The sequence below is a fragment of the Syngnathoides biaculeatus genome, chromosome 13 (assembly GCF_019802595.1).
Source record: "Syngnathoides biaculeatus isolate LvHL_M chromosome 13, ASM1980259v1, whole genome shotgun sequence".
Lineage (NCBI taxonomy): Eukaryota > Metazoa > Chordata > Actinopteri > Syngnathiformes > Syngnathidae > Syngnathoides > Syngnathoides biaculeatus.
In genome coordinates this window covers 2,723,642-2,740,318 of record NC_084652.1, presented here as the reverse complement: position 1 = coordinate 2,740,318, position 16,677 = coordinate 2,723,642, and the positions used below count along the sequence as shown (strand labels likewise).

The following is a 16,677-nucleotide window of genomic DNA, read 5'->3' as shown; positions in this document are numbered from 1 at the left end:
GGCGGAATTACAGTCGAGAAGCGTGACGCGCCGTGCAGGAAGGACCAAGAGCGCCATCAGTGGGCTTGGGTGGCTCACTTCAAATGGTTGCGAAGTACACTGGCGCCACCCTGTGGTATCCACCATCAATTGCAGTCATTTCAGGCTGTACGTATGTATTTCGGCTTGTCCCGTTAGCAGTGGCCATCTCTGATGAACGCTCGATGTTATTAAGGTAAAAAAAAAAAATAAATAAATCATAATAATATTGTGGTAATGTATCGCTGCATAATATAGATTATATATACCTAATATATATAAGGCGGCACGGTGGATCTGCTGGTAAAGCCTTACAGTTCTGTGGTCCCGGGTTCAATCCCGGCCCCGCCTGTGTCCCAAAGCGTCCAATATTATTGGACACTCTAAATTGCCCCTAGGTGTGATTGTGAGCGCAACCGACGGCGACCAGTTCAAGGTGTACCCCGCCTCCTGCCCGTTGACAGCTGGGATTGGCTCCAGCACTCCCCATGACCCTTGTGGGGATAAGCGGCAAAGAAAATGGCTGGATGGATGTTTTTCCAAAAACCTCAGCTACCTTTCAGCATTAATGGCGCCGTCACACGTGCAAGTTACCTTTGGCACGGGCACGAAATCAGCTCGATGCCATCACATTTTTCTGGCTTTTCAACTTTGCCCCGATAATAATCTGGACGGTCCTTTTCCCCGTGCCCGGGGGGGGGGGGGGGGGGGACATAACGTCCACGGTTTCCAAAATAAATTTGAATTTTGCACTCACCAGAGCGCAGCACACTTTTTGCACTTGGCTTTAGTCCGGCTCAGACGATCTCGGGCCCAGAGAAGCCGGCGTTGTTGAGACAGTGTGCGGCTTTCACTGTGTGCGTTTCAGTTTTGCTACGACGACAGACATTATGTGCCGTATTGGCCAACGGAGTGAGAATACGCCACACGTTGCAAGAACACACTTGAGGTATTCCGCTGAGTTGTCAGAACCCAGGGGACAAAACAGACGTATTGTGATGAAAATCACAGTTTTTCTTTTCCATAAATACGTCGTAATCCTGATTCTGGTCGACATCCTCTTTTTTTTTTGCGCTCGCCAGGGGATCTGAGGCTGACGCTTTGCAGCATCTGGGCCGGGCTCCCGTGGGTTGCAGTGTGACAGCTCGTCTCCACCGAGGCTCGGTAATGAGAGGGGCTGAGTTCGTTCTGTCTACGAGCGTCAGACGCCGTTGCTTTTTCTTTTCGCTAGCTTTTGACGCCGATAGCAGCCAACAACAGCAACGACATTCGTTTGTGGAGTTAGACGTCATGTCGAGCTAATTTTGAGGATATTGTGTAAAAACGCATTATATTTCCCGTTTAAACGTGACATCAGTCGATCAGTAAGGTTCAAGTGTTGACTCGGTGTCTGTTGTGTGTCCCGCCCAAAAATAAACCAGATTTCAACATATTCCGTCTAATCTGCTTCAACTTCCCATCACAATTATGCAACCCAACAGTGACCAGAACCATGCAGGGAAAGTCTTCCAAGGTACATCCACCCAGTATCTGCTATGATGCAATCAAACTCCTCAAATAGATTACATTTCATAACTTTACTGGTTTTGTTACACGTATATAGGAAGTTGTTTTACAGTGGAAAGTCACAGGACAGAAGAATACCAAAGAATCCAAAATATAGCACAAAGGCCAACATATTTTGACTCGGAATGGCAAGCCACATGGCTGATTAAAAAAAAAAAAAAAGAAATATTTGAGGGGGTGTGAATACTTTCCGCCCCCCACTGTAAGTAAACATCTCTTTAAACTGCTCAAAATATTTGGCCTTTTTTGGTAACAGTGCTATCAAAGGAAAAATTGCCAGCTTGCAGTCAAATCTTTTGACGATTAACTTAAGAAGACAAGACAAGTGCGAAGGGGGAATAAAACGGCGTTTCAGAATCAAATCTGTCGCAGGTGATAATGCTGGCGATGAGCAGGTGAATATTATATTAGAAGATGAGCATGAGGGCTGAATTTGAATGTTTTGCACTCAACTGAGCCATCAGAATCAGAATCAGAATCAGCTTTATTGGCCAAGTGTGTAAAAACACACGAGGAATTTTTCCTCCGGCAGTCGAACGTTCAAATCAAAGAACAACAAAACAACAACAAGAAGACATTTCTGTTCCGTTTCTTCCGGCTTGTCCCGTTAGGGGTCGCCACAGCGTGACATCTCGTATTTGTTTGGCGCAGTTTTGACGCCGGACGCCCTTCCTGATGCAACCCCTCCTGGGGAGCGGAGGCCCCATGCAAGATGTAAAATCTTTATTTAGAATAGATAAGTGTGTCGTTAACATCCTACATTGTGTCAAGCTCGGACAGAGTACCTTTACCCGCTTGCGGTTCCCGTTATAGACGAGTGCAAGAGCAGAGCAGGTTAAAGTTACGAATCATACGGTCCACAAAATATAAAAGCCGCACCTGATTATAAGCCTCACCCAGTACATTTTTAAAGGAAAAAGCATTTTGTACATACATAAGTCGCACCTGTCTATAAGGCGCATCTGCCCATAGTGAAACATGAAATATTTACGAAGAAAGACGGTGCACAGAAAGAGTTTTCAAAGTTTGAATAAAATACCTTAGCTTTTCTTTCCAAACAGTGCCTTTGATGGAGCAGTAACGCAGCAGCAATAAGGTTCAGGCCATCGACTTTGATGCATTTTTCCATTGCTCCAGTTCTTCCCGGTGCCATTTCCAGCGTCTCACCATCGATTCGTTTTTGCCACGTTTACGTGCAGCAGCCGTTTCCTTCTTTATTGGCCAGCTTCTTGCATTTTTCATGATGCTAAATTTTATACACGCACAAAGCGCGAGGCTACATGAAACTTGCGTCTTCCTCGACGCATATATTCCACCTGTCTCACTCTTACCTTTTCTGCTCGAGCGCCGCTGGCGGCCGTTAGGAAAAAAAATGAATAAATTAGCCGCATCATTGTATAAGTCGCAGGGTTGAAAACGTGCGACAAAAGTCGCGGCTTATAGTCCGGAAATTACGGTGACAGAAGGTTCGATGATCGAGAATTTAATGAGTTAATTGCCAAAGGGGGAAAAAAAAAACAACCCAGTTCGAATGCCTGCTTCTTTTGAATTTCATTGATCTGTAGCGCTTTCCCGACGGAAGGAGCCGGAAGAGCTGGTGTCCGGGATGCGGAGGGTCCGAAAGGATCCTGCCCGCTCTGGTCCCAGTCCGAGTGGCGTGGAAGTCCTCAAAAGTGGGTTGCGTGGTGCCGACAATCCGTTCAGCGGTTTTGAATGTCCTTTGCAGTCTGAGGTTGTCCTTTTTTTGTGGCGCCCCCAAACCAGATTGCGATGGAGGTGCACAGGACTGATTAGATGACCGCCGTGTAGAACTGTCTCAACAGCTCTTGTGACGGGATGTTCTTCCTCAGAAGCCGCAAGAAGGACGTCCCTTGCTGGGCTTTTTTGAGGATGGAGTTGATGTTTGCCTCCCACTTCGGGTCCTCTGTAATTCCCAAGAACTTGAAGGTCTTGACAGTTGGGCAGCGTGAGGGGCAGCTGTGGTGAAGGTTGCCTCCTGAAGTCCACAATCATCTCCACAATCTTTAAAGTGCTCAACGCCAGGTTGTGTTGACCACACCAAAGCTTCAAAGAAATACATTTAGAAAGAAATAAAGGCTTTGCAGTGGCCTAGTTAAAAGTTTTGGATTTCAATCCAGCTGAAAGAGTTAACACAGCGGGCTTCAAATCGTTAAAGTCGGCAGGAAGAGGTGTTACTTCAAAAAAAAAAAAAAAAAAAAAAGGCAAAACACAGTAACCGCCTTAAGTAAAGAATTATTCCATTCATCAATTTTCTCAGCCACGTAAAATCATCTGGCGGGCCGGATCTGGCCCCCGGGCTCTTAGTTTGACATCGGTGCATTGTAGTATCCAAAACTGATCTGTTGTCAGCCAGGCCAGGCGCAGTCACGTTCACATCTGTGAGCAATTTTGAGTCGTTACTTTGAATCATCTTGCAAGATGTCAGCACATTTCATTCATCTTCTTAGCCGCTTATCCCCACGAGGGTGACGGGAGTGCTGGAGCGTATCCCAGCTGTCAAGGGGCAGGAGGCGGGGTACACGCTGAACTGGCTGCCAGCCAATCGCAGGGCACACGGAGACAAACAGCAGCACTGAAAATCACACCGATGGGGCAATTTAGTCTTTTCAATGTTTTGGGGATGTGGGATTGAACCCAGGTCCTCAGAACTGTGAGGCCAACGCTTTCCAGTTGCACCACCGTGCTGCCATAAATCATTTTTAATATGAGTACAAAAGCACCGAATTTTTCCAAGACAGAGCTGCCTGCCATGTTTTTCATTTTTTTACGCTATATGCACCAATGTTATTGCGCTTTTTCATCAAAATTTCCAAGACGAAATAAACATTTTGGTTTATAAGGATGTTAACGTTCCAATGGTTCTAACAAGTGTCGTGTTTTCGGAGTGAGCAGGTTGGATAGGATTAGAAATGAGCTCATTAGAGGGAGGGACAGCCAAAGTTGGATGTTTTGGAGACAAGAGCAGACTTGGATGCTTTGGACATGTCCAGAGGCGAGAGAGTGAGGAAAGTGGCAGGAGGACGGTCAGGATGGAGCTACCAGGGAAGAGAGCGAGGGAGAGGATGACCAAAGCGAAGCTTGATGGATGTTGCGAGGGAAGACATGAGGACAGATGCACGAGATAGGCTTCGATGGAAAAAGATGACACGCTGTGGCGACCCCGTACGGGACAAGCCGAAAGGAAAAGAAGAAGCAGGAAACAGACGTGCACCAAGAAGAGGAATTGGCTGGCTGCAGAAAACCAGACAGAGCCAGTTTGATGGAGGGCACCTGGAGGATAACTTCCCAATGACTTTTGCCATACTTACTAATTCTAAAACGCTTACGAACGTTATTTTTCATTGAGTCGTCTGACATATGACACAATAATTCAAGAGAACAACGCTTCTCCCTTTCCGCCGCCTCCTCCTCATTTATAAACGGTTTTAACTAAATGTGCGATGTGCAAATTTTTCATTTGTTTTATTGCTTAACAACCGAGACGTGACATGGAACATATTTTTATGCGGCATAAAAAAATACTTCAAAATGTACTCTTTTTTCCATTTTTACATCTCACTGAATAAATGTCGGAAAATTACAATATTTAATCTAATTGCAAAATAAATAATCAAAATCTGATCAAATCATGAGGTTCTTAATGCCTACCTTTAAAAAAAAACACATTTTATTTTATAAAATATTTAGATTTATTGTATATGTACTCGAGTTATCTCTGTCTGATATTTACATTCGTTAACGTGCAAAGCAAATGCAAAAATACATTTGAGGAGGGTCAAAATACTTTTTCACGGCATGCGAATGCACTGTATCAACAAACATTAAGCGACTAAACTGCACTTGAAATGCATGCAAATTGGGAGAATTGCGGCAAAATATTAATAATTAGTAGAGAAGGGCCTCCCCTGATGTGCGTGATGCCTCGCAGCAGCTTTCACAGCAAGACTGCCTTCATAATGATTTATGTGGTTTGTTAATGTTTACGTGCGCGCATTTACATAATGTTTGGAAAAAAATTGGGTGGGGGGGGGGATATGCCTGGTGGCCATACTCGGATTTGTTAGTATGAATGCGTGCTTAATTGTTCGTATGGAACCAGCTGTACAAGAATGAGGTCAAATGTAATGAGGGAAAAGTTATTACTTTGATTTCGTGCAATGACATCCGCGGTGTGCCTTCAAAACAAAGCGAAGACTTTCTATTGTCGCAAATAGTGGCCGTCCCTCAAATACATCCGTCCATTTCCTTAGCCGCTTGTCCTCACGAGGGTCGCGGGAGTGCCGGAGCCTATCCCGGCTGTCAACGGGCAGGAGGCGGGGCACACCCTGAACTGGTCGCCAGCCAATCGCAGGGCACATCGAGACAAGTCGCACTCACAATCACACCTTGGGGCAATTTAGAGTGTCCAACTAATGTTGCATGTTTTTGAGTGTGGGAGGAAACCGGAGAGCACGGGGAGAACATGCAAACTCCACACAGGCGGGTCCGGGATCGAACCCGGGACCTCACAACTGTGAGGCCAACGCTTTCCAGCCGCCCCACAAATACATGTACTGTATATATCGATTATCTAGGTCTACGTATAGTATGTATATACACGTAGAGAGATAGATAGACAGACAGACAGACAGACAGACAGACAGACAGATAGATAGATAATGTTCTGAACTGTCATTTTTTTCTTTTGTACTTTTGGAAAATGTTCAATAATCATAATAATCAAATCAGATATAGTGTACATAGATGTACCAGGTCATTCATCTGTTTTGCTCTTTAGGTTACTGAGCGTAGCTTTCAAGTTACTGAACATTGAGCCAAGTGTGATAGAATATCCCGCTGGATATCGCCTACGACGTCACTTGGCACCATGCCAGCCCACGTGCCCGACGACGTCACCTCTAGGGACACCTGTGTTCACGTCACATGTGGAGTTTCATCCGCTAAAAGGAAAATGGCCGTCGCATCCGGTGGCCGTGAAGGAGTTATTCCATCTGTGACAAAGCATGCGATACACGGCCCACGGTCATCCTCACCTTAATACAGTGAAGTCGTCCAGTCCCACATGCAGAAAAGCAACCCCAGAGCACAATGCTTCCACCCCCCCATTCGCAGTAGATGATTGTTTTTGGGATGCTAGCCCTAATTCTTCCTCCTCCAAACACACGGTGAATCGATTTAAGGCCCAAAAAAAAAAAATCAGTTTTGGTCCCTTCTGACCACATAATCCCAGGACTTGTCACCAGCCAGTATTAGAAAACCCAATTCGAATAAAGTCGGGACATTGTTTAAAAACTAAATTTGCAAATGGAAGACAAGTACGGATGGCTGTCGTGCCAGTCTAGTACTTGAACCTTTTACTACGAAACCGCGATGTTGTAACACAAATGCAGCTTGGTGTCTTCTTGCAGCAATAAACAGGAACGTCCGACATTGCTTGGATGGCAGCATACGTTGCTCCAAAAACCTTTCAGCATTAATGGCACCTTCAGAGATGTGCAATTTACCTTTGCCATGGGCACAAACACAGCACGATACCATCACATTTGCCGTCTTTCCAACTTCGCGCCGTTAATAATCCGGACGGTCCCTTTTCCTCATGTCCGGGGGAAACGACATCCATGATTTCCAAAATCAAATTTGAATTTTGCACTCATCAGACCACAGAACACTTTTGCACTTGGCTTGAGTCCAGGTCAAATGAGCTCCGGCCTTGTCGATAAGAGTTGTGTGGCTTTTACTGCACGCGGTGGTTTTAACATGCATTTGGAGATGTGAAAAATGTACGCCACACGTTGCAAGAACACTCATTAGGGCATTCTGCTGAGCTGTCGGAACCCGGGGGACAAAAGAAACATCTTGTGATCAAAATCGCAGTTTTTGTTTGCCATAAATACGTCCTAATGCCGATTCTGGCCGACATCCCCTTTTTGCGCTCGCCAGGGGATCTGAGGCTGACGCTTTGCAGCATCTGGGCCGGGTCGCAGTCTGACAGCTCGTCTCCACCGACGCTCGGCAACGAGCGGGGCCGAGTTCGTTGTCGTTGGTTTTTGGAGCTGGCGGTTTTCTTTTAGCTAGCTTTGACGCCGATAGCGGCCAACAACAGCGACAACATTCGCGCACCCGTTTGCGGAGTTAGACGTGATGTCGAGCTGATTTTGAAGGGTCTCTTGCGTTAAAAATAGATATCGCTTGTTCTTGTTCCCGACCAAAAACAAATATTTCAACACATTACTCCTAATCTGCGTCAACTTCCCATCACGCTTACACAACCCAACAGTGACCAGAACCGCGCAGAGAAGCTTTTTCCGCAGTCAGGTTCGGGTTCAATCGGGGTGACATTTAGTTAAAAGCGTTTAAAATAACGAGGACAAACTCACGACCTGTTCGAGGAGAGCGCAAGAGAACTACGCCCCACAATTGTCCACCACGTTCTGGAGCAGTTCTCCCCGACACCTTCATTTCTATTGAGTTCCACGATTACAACATTCCCAAAAAAGGGAAGGCAAATGTGACAGACAAGTCACGGAAATAGAATTCGTAAGCGTTTTAGAATTTGTAAGTGTGGCACAAGTCATCTCCAGGTCGTCCTCCAGGCGACCGCCATTGAACTGGCTCCGTCTGGTCTTCCTCTGCAGTCGGCGTCATCCTCTTTCTGGTGAAACCTGCTTCCTGCTAATATTGCTAAATAAGTTCTATATTTGATATGCTCGGCAAAACAATTTTATTGCAAAGCAGCTGCATAATTTTGATTGATTTTCGCAATTTTTTCCAACAGCGATGATGCAATCAAACACCCCAAGTAGCTTACATTTCACAACTTTCCTACTTTTTGTTCCAAATACAAGGAATATTAACCTATATACTCGTATATAGGAAGTTCTTTCACACAGTGGAAAGGCGCAACACAGAAGAATAAAGAATAAAATACAATATGAAGGCCTACATATTCTAACTAGGAATAGTAAACCACATGGTTGATACAACAAAGTGAACAATTTAAAGGGGTATGAATACTTTTTGTACCCACTGTAAATAAAATCCTCTTTAAACTGGTCGGCAACTCAAACTGATGAAAAAAAAACTAATCTGGCTGGAGCCGCAAAAAAAATTAAAATCTGTGTTTAAGCCTCATGAAGGCAACACATGCTGTGTCAATGGCGCTCGTGCACGTGACGTCGCCATTTTCACGGCGCCGTATTGGAGGTCAAAAAGAGCTGGTCATCAGTGTGGGGGATATTGAACCGCAGCAGAATATTCACAGTAAGTATGTGTAATGCCAAGTTGGCTCATTTGAGGAAAAATGCGTTGAAAAAAAAATAATAATAATACAACAGGGACGTACACGGAAGCGTGTTGCGTCCACACGTTAAACCTCTCCCCGACGGTAATATGCATTGTTCTCAAATGAGTCCAATACATATTTAAAAAAAAAAAGAAAAACCGTCTGTCACAGTTTACGTAGGTTAACATGTGGCCGCAACACGCTTCCGTGTACGGGGGCTGAAGTCTATCCCAGCAGTTTATTTTATTTTTTTAAATACGCATTGGATTAATTTGAGAACAATGCATATTTTAAAAAAAAAAAAAAGTCTGTGGGGGAGAGGTTTACCGAAGTTTAACGTGTTTAACGCAACACGGTTCCATGTACGTTAGAGATGACTCCGTGTCGTTTTTTTTTTTTTTTAAAACGCATTCTTCTCAAATGAGCCAATTTGGCATTACAAATACTTCTTGGGAAACTCCAAATTGCCCCTAGGTGTGATCGTGAGTGTGGCTGTTTGTCTCAATGTGCCCTGCGATTGGCTGGCAACCAGTTCACGGTGTACCCTGCCTCCTGCCAGTTGACAGCTGGGATAGGCTGCAGCACTCCCGTCACCCTTGTGAGGATAAGCGGCTAAGAAGATGAATGAAATGTGCTGACATCTTACAAGATGATTCAAAGTAACGACTCAAAATTGCTCATAGATGTGAACGTGACTGCGCCTGGCTGACAACGGATCACTTTTGGATACTATAATGCACTGATGTCAAACTAAAAGCCCGGGGGCCAGATCCGGCCCGCCAGATGATTTTACGTGGCCCGCAGAGGCAAATCATGTGTGTCAACCTCCATGATCCTTGTGCAAATCTGGACCAAAATTTCTAATTGTCCTATAAAAAATGCTAACGTTGAGATATCGCAATCATTTTTGCGTTACCGAATATAAACAGTTGAAAAACCCATTGCCCTTGATTTCTGCTTCCAAACCTAGCTCATAAATTTGTGCAAATATGATGAAGCGGTTAAATATTTTTATGGTTTCACAGTCATAACATCCCTCTGAGAGAAACCGGAACTCCAATGTAGGCTGTGACAAAAATGAGTTTGACACCCCTGCTTTAATGTAACATTTCGGGTTTTTTTTTTTTTTTTTAGAACCATGACCGTCTATGCATCCACATTTCGCAGCACAGCGCTTAGTGGCGGCTGGCTTTTCCCCCCAAAACTTGTTTGAGAGAAGGGGAAAAAATGAAATTGCACGCTTTTAAGAAAGAAAGATGTGGGAATTTTTGGCTTACGGTCGGCAGGGGTCACATCGGGACGGGCATCGGGCGTGAAACCTGTGCCAAGCAAATGATGCCATTGACTCATTGTGGAGACCCAGAAATGCCAAGTACAGTATTCAGGTGAGTTTTTGGGGGGACTACCCTGAAGACCAACATTCTTTTCTAACATGCAACGCATCATATTATTATTTAACATCCAATCATCTCCGATGTTATGACTAATGTCCCCCCCCCCCCAAAAAAAAAAAAGTGAGTGTGCACTGACATGATGCGGGGGTGTTCACATTACCTCGGAATTTTGAAGAACTTGAGTTGTCTGAGGAAAACCATCAGGGAGTCCTTTTATTCAGCCGAGTTGCTGTGAAGGAAAACACACAGGACACTTGTTTTTAAACATCCGTGTTCTTTTTGGACAGGTGCATTTTTATTTTTATTTTTTTAACACCAATTCCAAGCCAAAAGCAATGAAACCGAAATCCATGAGGTAAAACTCAATTTTCTCATATTTCTTCGCTGAAATTAAGTGCGACGTATTCAGCGGTCGGTCCGCAGCCATCACGTTGCGATTTGAAACATCCGCCGGGCCCCTAAAAAACAAAAACAAACAAAAAAAAAAAAACGACTCGTCGACGCACTCGCGATTTGTGCAGCGCTGCACTCGTGACGCGCGTCGACGCATCCGCGCTGGCGTGAAAAAATACGCCCTTCACAATGCGAAACGTTTGCGTGGCGTCACAGACCGGCGAGTGTTTGTCGGAGCTCGCTTGACGACGAAATCAGAGCGTCGAGGAGGACACATTGAGGCACGAAACGCCGGTCGTGATCTCCGACACAAAGATGATTTCACTGGCTAACGTAGGCGCTCACACGGCCTTGAGCGCTGCAGGCGAGCCCGTTCAAATCGCTGCGTTGCCGTCGGAAATTGTCTCGCGGGGGGTTTCGCTCTGGGTGGAACGAAACCAACAAAAACGGAACGACGAGCGGGAGAAAGAAAAACGGGAAAACCGAAACAGAAATAGCGTCAACACACCTGCACGTGGCGCGTCGGAGATAAGCTGTAAGTATGACGGCTTCAAGGACACTCGGGAATTTGTATACACCCGGAACAAAACACAACACAATATAACCTCGATACACGGTGACCAATCGCATATATACCTTTCATAGTGGTATTTGAAATACTGACGTTAGCTGGGATAATATCCAGCACTCCCTCGACCCTTGTGAGGATAAACGCCTTGTAAAATGGATGGTTGCTGCTTTCAACGAAGCATCTGGGAACTCTTAATTCTCAAAAATGACAAGAATCGATAAGAAGCCTTCTGTTGACTTTGTTCAGCCTATATATGCTCCGCTTGGGTCAAATTCTTCAAAATTTGACACACGGTTATATTTACCAGTGTCTCCAGATGACTACAGTTCAATTGCGGTATTATGCCACTGCATACATCGGATAAAAAAATACTGGATGAGCCACAAATTTCTTGAACTAAATCAAAACAAAACCGAGACAATTGTTTTTGGTAGTAAAGAGAATTGCTGTTCGTAAACACCTGGACTCTCTGTCTCTAAAAACCAAAGACCAAGTCCAGAATCTTGGTGTTCTGATTGATTCCGACCTGACTTTCAACAATCATATCAAATCAATCACAAAAACTGCCTTCCGCCATCTGAAAAACACATCGAGAGTCAAGTCTTGTATGTGTCAAGCAGACCAGGAAAACTTGACTACTGTAATAGTCTTCTGACTAGACAAAAAAAAAAGAGAGTATTAAACAGCATTCAGAATGCTGCAGCTCATGTTCTGACCAAAACAAAGCGGTCAGAGCATAGAACTCGGATCCTAAAGTCCTTGCACTGGCATCCAGTCAGCTTTAGAATAGATCTTAAAGTTCCGCTTTCCCGCTTTCCCTCTTCTTGGGTTTTAATTTCGACAACAACTGGGGGATTTACTTCGGGAAGTCGGAGCTCCCTGATTTGATCCACTCGTGAAAAAGATTGTTATAAATCTGTGCGACAGCTGCAACGTCTTCATTCTATTTGTCCCAGGAACATAATGTCAGGAGTGGAAAAGATTCGGACCAAGGAATTCTGGAGGGCCGTGGGAGCGGAATTCCTGGCCACGCTCCTATTTGTGTTTCTCGGACTGGGCTCCACCATCGGTTGGCACGATGCGGCTAGCGGAACATCTCCCACCCCGCCTCCAAACTCGGTAACAACTTTGTCGATCGTTCCAATCATTTGTAACTCACGCAGCAGTTTGTCGAACTTAAATGGACATTTTGACAACTCTCAATCAGGGCGGTCCTCCTCTGCCAGACCACAGGGTCCTCATTTCGCTTTGCTTCGGTTTAACCATCGCCACCATGGTGCAATGCTTTGGCCACATAAGCGGCGGACACATCAACCCCGCCGTGACTCTGGCGATGCTCGTGACCAAGAAAGTCAGCATAGTAAAGGGGGCGTTCTACGTGGTGGCCCAGCTCGTGGGCGGTATCACAGGTTCCGCACTCCTGTACCTCATCACGCCTGAAAAACGAAGGGGGACGTTGGGTGTGTGCACGGTGAGGACTCGGGCTTTTAACATCCTGTATTTCTCTGTCCTTTGAAATAAAACCCCAAATCTTCGCCTTGGCTAAGGTGGGTGAGGATATCAACGAGGGGCTCGGCCTACTGGTGGAGCTGCTCTTAACGTTCCAGCTGGTCTTCACCATTTTCGCCACGTGCGACTCCAAACGGACAGACCTGGGTGGATCTGCTTCCTTTGCGATTGGTCTGTCCATAACGATTGGTCACTTATTTGGGGTGAGTATTTTCCGTCCAACAACAATTCACTCACGTGGCTTCCGTGAAGGCAGCTTGGGTTCAGTTCGCGTTCAGCGGCAAAGTACGAGTGAGTCTTGGTCTCTTTGTGTGTGACTGGCAAGAAGTCCAGAGCGTAGTCCGTCCTTGCCCAAAGCGGTCTGGGACTTGTTCCGACTCCCTGCGATCAAGGATACGCGTCGGGAGATGGAGTCCTTCACGCCGCACGGGTACGGCGCAAAGAAGTAGCTCGGCTCAAGCTTCTCGTAGCTGCCGATGGTTGCTAAGCAACCAAGCCGGAAGTGGCCTGGCGCATTGTTTTCTGCGGCTCGGCGATGTGGATGTGTCATCTTCGCTTTTAGTCGGCGGAAGACAACGATGCTCGACAGCAAAAAACTCAACGAGAAAAATGAAGGAATGAGTTCGTCTGATGATAAAGGCGGGGGGGGGGGGGGTCTTGTAGACTGCGAGCTTCTCCGTGACCACGTTGGGGTGTACCTGCGCAAAACTTAAGCCGACAACGCAAAGAAAGGTATCATTCCTTTTGAAACGCATAGAAATGCAAATAATTCCAGTCACGCAAAGACTAAATTTATGTATTTTAAGATGGCTGTGGGGTTAAAAAATATTGTGAATTATAAAATCAAGTGAAATCACAATTTATATCGATGACAAAACAGCGGGTTCGCTAGCTAGTGTCCCAACCTTTACAAATAGCCATATTTACATTTGCATTGCATCATATGGACATTGTTGCCATTATAGGAAAAAAACAAACAAACAAAGCAGCCAACGTCGTTCATGCGAGACCAGAGAAACGACAAATTTGAGCCAATCACAGGATGAATTCGAAACGCATATCAGGAGTCATTTCTGGATCAACTCCTCGAGGTACAAGTCCGGTTGCCGCTGAGTGCTGATTCACACCCGCGTGCGCAACTTTATTGGCGGTTGTCATCGCATGGTGACCTTCTGGGAGATTGCAAAAACCCTGGATAGAAAAAACTGAGCACATGTTCCCATCCTCTGAATTCCTTGAGTGAATTTCCACTTTTGTGTGATGTCAGTTCCCAGCTACTTTTTCTCGTGACTTTGTTTTCGTACGGGATGACTTTCAGATCCCTTACACCGGAGCCAACATGAACCCTGCTCGTTCCTTCGGTCCGGCACTCGTCATGCTGAGCTTCGATCAGCACTGGGTAAGAGAACTGGGTGCAAAATTCCTTTCCGGGCGTTCCTCCTCCAGCTCATGGACGAGATTACCCTGAAAAAGGTTAACTGGACTACTACCTTTGTCTACTTTGGTCTATAGGCTGTATAATTTTAATCTAGATGTAAGACATATCCAACGCATACTTGCGTGCTTTTGAATTGGTTATACTGGCGACCAGTTCGAGGCGCAGTTAGCCTTTCGCCTGAAGTTAGGTGGGATAGGCTCCACTCCCGTGACGCTTGTGAGGATAAGCAACTCGGAAATTTGACATTGACCAAATGGTGATTGGTGAAGTCATACCACGGCTATCAACTTTCTGAGCCGCTTATCCTCACAATGCTTGCAGGAGTGCTGGCGGCAATCCCACCTATTTTTGAGTAGGAGGCGGCGTTCAACCCTGATTGGTTGTCAGCCAATCAATGTGGCTGAAAATCCTCCGAAAGAACTTTGCTCACATCCCGGAGGAGACGGGGGGGGGGGGGGCATTGAGTCCGAGCGGACGAGGTTCCGCGCCTCCGTTGCCGAGGGGGGCCGACTGGAGCTGTGGCCGTAAGGTGGTCGGTCGGTGCATGTCGGGGCAGCAACCCACGAACACGTTGGTGGACACCAACGGTGAGGGATGCTGTCAAGCTGAAGGAGTCCTAGCGGGCATTTCTGGCCTGTGGGGCTCCCGAGGCAGCTGACGGGTACCGGCTGGCCAATGCAGCCTCGGCGATCGCTGAGGCAAAAACCCCAGCGTGGGAAGAGTCCAGTGAGGCTACGGAGAACGACTTCAGGACGGCTTCGGAGAAATTCTGGTCCACCGTCCGGTGTCTCAAGAAGAGGAAGCATTGTGCCGTCAACACTATAGTGGGGACGGGGCGCTGCGGACCTCAACTCGGGATGTTGTGATGGTGGGGGAGAATACTTCGAAGTTCCACCAACACGCCTTCCCACGAGGAAGCCGAGTAAAAGGGAGCTAAACCGAAAGGCGAAGCTCTCTTTACCAGTCGATCTACGTTCCGAACCTTACTATGGGCATGAGCTGCGGGTCGCGACCCAAAGAACAAGATCCCGGATACCGCCGCAGGGTGTCCGGGCTCTCCCTTAGACAACGGATGAGAAGCTCGGTCATCCGGGAGGGGCTCAGTGTCGTAGCCAGAGGAGGTGGCCGGGGCATCTGATCCGGATGCCTCCCCGGTGAGGCACCGGGAAGAGACCCTGGGGATGACCCAGGATCTCTGCCGTACTTATGAAAAATGGTTAAGATGTCAAAAATGAGGTCTTTGTATCCCGCTGTAGTTGTACTGGATCGGGCCCATCCTGGGCGCCATCATAGCGGGACTCCTGTACGACTACCTGTTCTGTCCGGACTGCTGCAAACCAAGTCCGGGGCAGGTGATTCCCAAGGCCCAAACGGGCACCTACAAGGAGGTGGACAGGGACGGGCCGGACTCCATGCAGATGGTCAAGAGGAAGAAGAGGACCGAGAGAAAAGACCCTCCGCCGACCAGAGAAGTGCTGTCCACCGTCTGACGAGCCACGTGCGCTGGAAACGGACAGCAACGTGCACGAGAACGACAACAGATTTGCCTTTCGTCTTCAGTCCCCGACCCCGCACCGCCGATGCTTTCAGATAATTCACCCTCGGATGCGTTTTCACTCCAACAGGCTTTGCGCACTGAACAATTTCGATGACGTGTTCCCGCGTAGCTTCGCTGGCAGCCGAAAAGACAGTTCTGCGGCGCGAGCGAGCGTGGGAGGTCCACCGTCCGCGTAGGATCTTCTGGGCGGCGACGTCGATTGAGTGAGGAAGAAAATGCGGCCTTGTTGTTTTTGGCACGAGTGTCACATGAGCCCATGCAAAGTGCATGTCGTGTATAAAAGTGTATTACTGAATATAATGCTCTCTATTTTCAGTGCATAGCTGTATGCACTCATGGAAAACGCACTGTTTGTAAAAATGTTCATTTTTGCCTATTCACTGAATAATTGCACTTCATACTAATATGCTTGTAATAAATTCTGCGCACTGGTTTTCTAGTTAGCACATCTAAATATAAAAGATGAAGGACCTGATCTGGAATTGGTGCTATGAGAATTTTTATGTAAGATATGATAATAAAGTTTGTTTGCAAAATACAGACCATACGGGGATTATTGTGAAGATGATCAAATTGGTGTGGGTGGACTTTTCCGTGGGGTTGCGCTGTACGCGCCTCCTTTATTTGGTAAATGGTACAACCGGACTGGATGGCTCATTGGCCGCCAAAAAGTCGTCACAACAAAACATTCTACAGATTTTTTTTTCTGATGAGCTTAATTCACTTGAACAAAGTTTACAGTTCACTGTTCACTCTCTGCTTCACCTTTATAGGCCGACAGGCCCAAACTTCATCAGTGGATCAGCAAGAAAACACGTTTTCCGTGAAATTTTTGGATGGGTTTCATAATACAAAACCCCGCTAATTGAATTTGATTTTCGAATGCGAGGAAACAAGTTGAAATTTTCTGTCTGAAATAGGACGTCG

General features: G+C 46.4%; 1 protein-coding gene and 1 long non-coding RNA gene across 2 annotated transcripts; one reads left to right on the top strand and one right to left on the bottom strand.

Moving 5' to 3' along the window:
- Positions 1 to 1,608: 1,608 nt before the first annotated feature.
- Positions 1,609 to 11,014, bottom strand: LOC133510577 (uncharacterized). Its single transcript, XR_009797645.1, has 4 exons — positions 10,893 to 11,014; positions 10,442 to 10,510; positions 10,165 to 10,206; positions 1,609 to 3,648 (listed from the first exon to the last, which is right to left on the bottom strand). It is a non-coding gene; the product is annotated as an uncharacterized LOC133510577 (long non-coding RNA).
- On the top strand, positions 10,764 to 16,277 carry aqp4 (aquaporin 4). Its single transcript, XM_061838633.1, has 6 exons — positions 10,764 to 11,209; positions 12,202 to 12,364; positions 12,453 to 12,716; positions 12,793 to 12,957; positions 14,073 to 14,153; positions 15,449 to 16,277. Exons 2-6 carry the CDS (start codon positions 12,209 to 12,211, stop codon positions 15,680 to 15,682), a joined length of 900 nt encoding a protein of 299 aa, XP_061694617.1. The 5' UTR covers positions 10,764 to 11,209; positions 12,202 to 12,208; the 3' UTR covers positions 15,683 to 16,277.
- Positions 16,278 to 16,677: the final 400 nt, after the last annotated feature.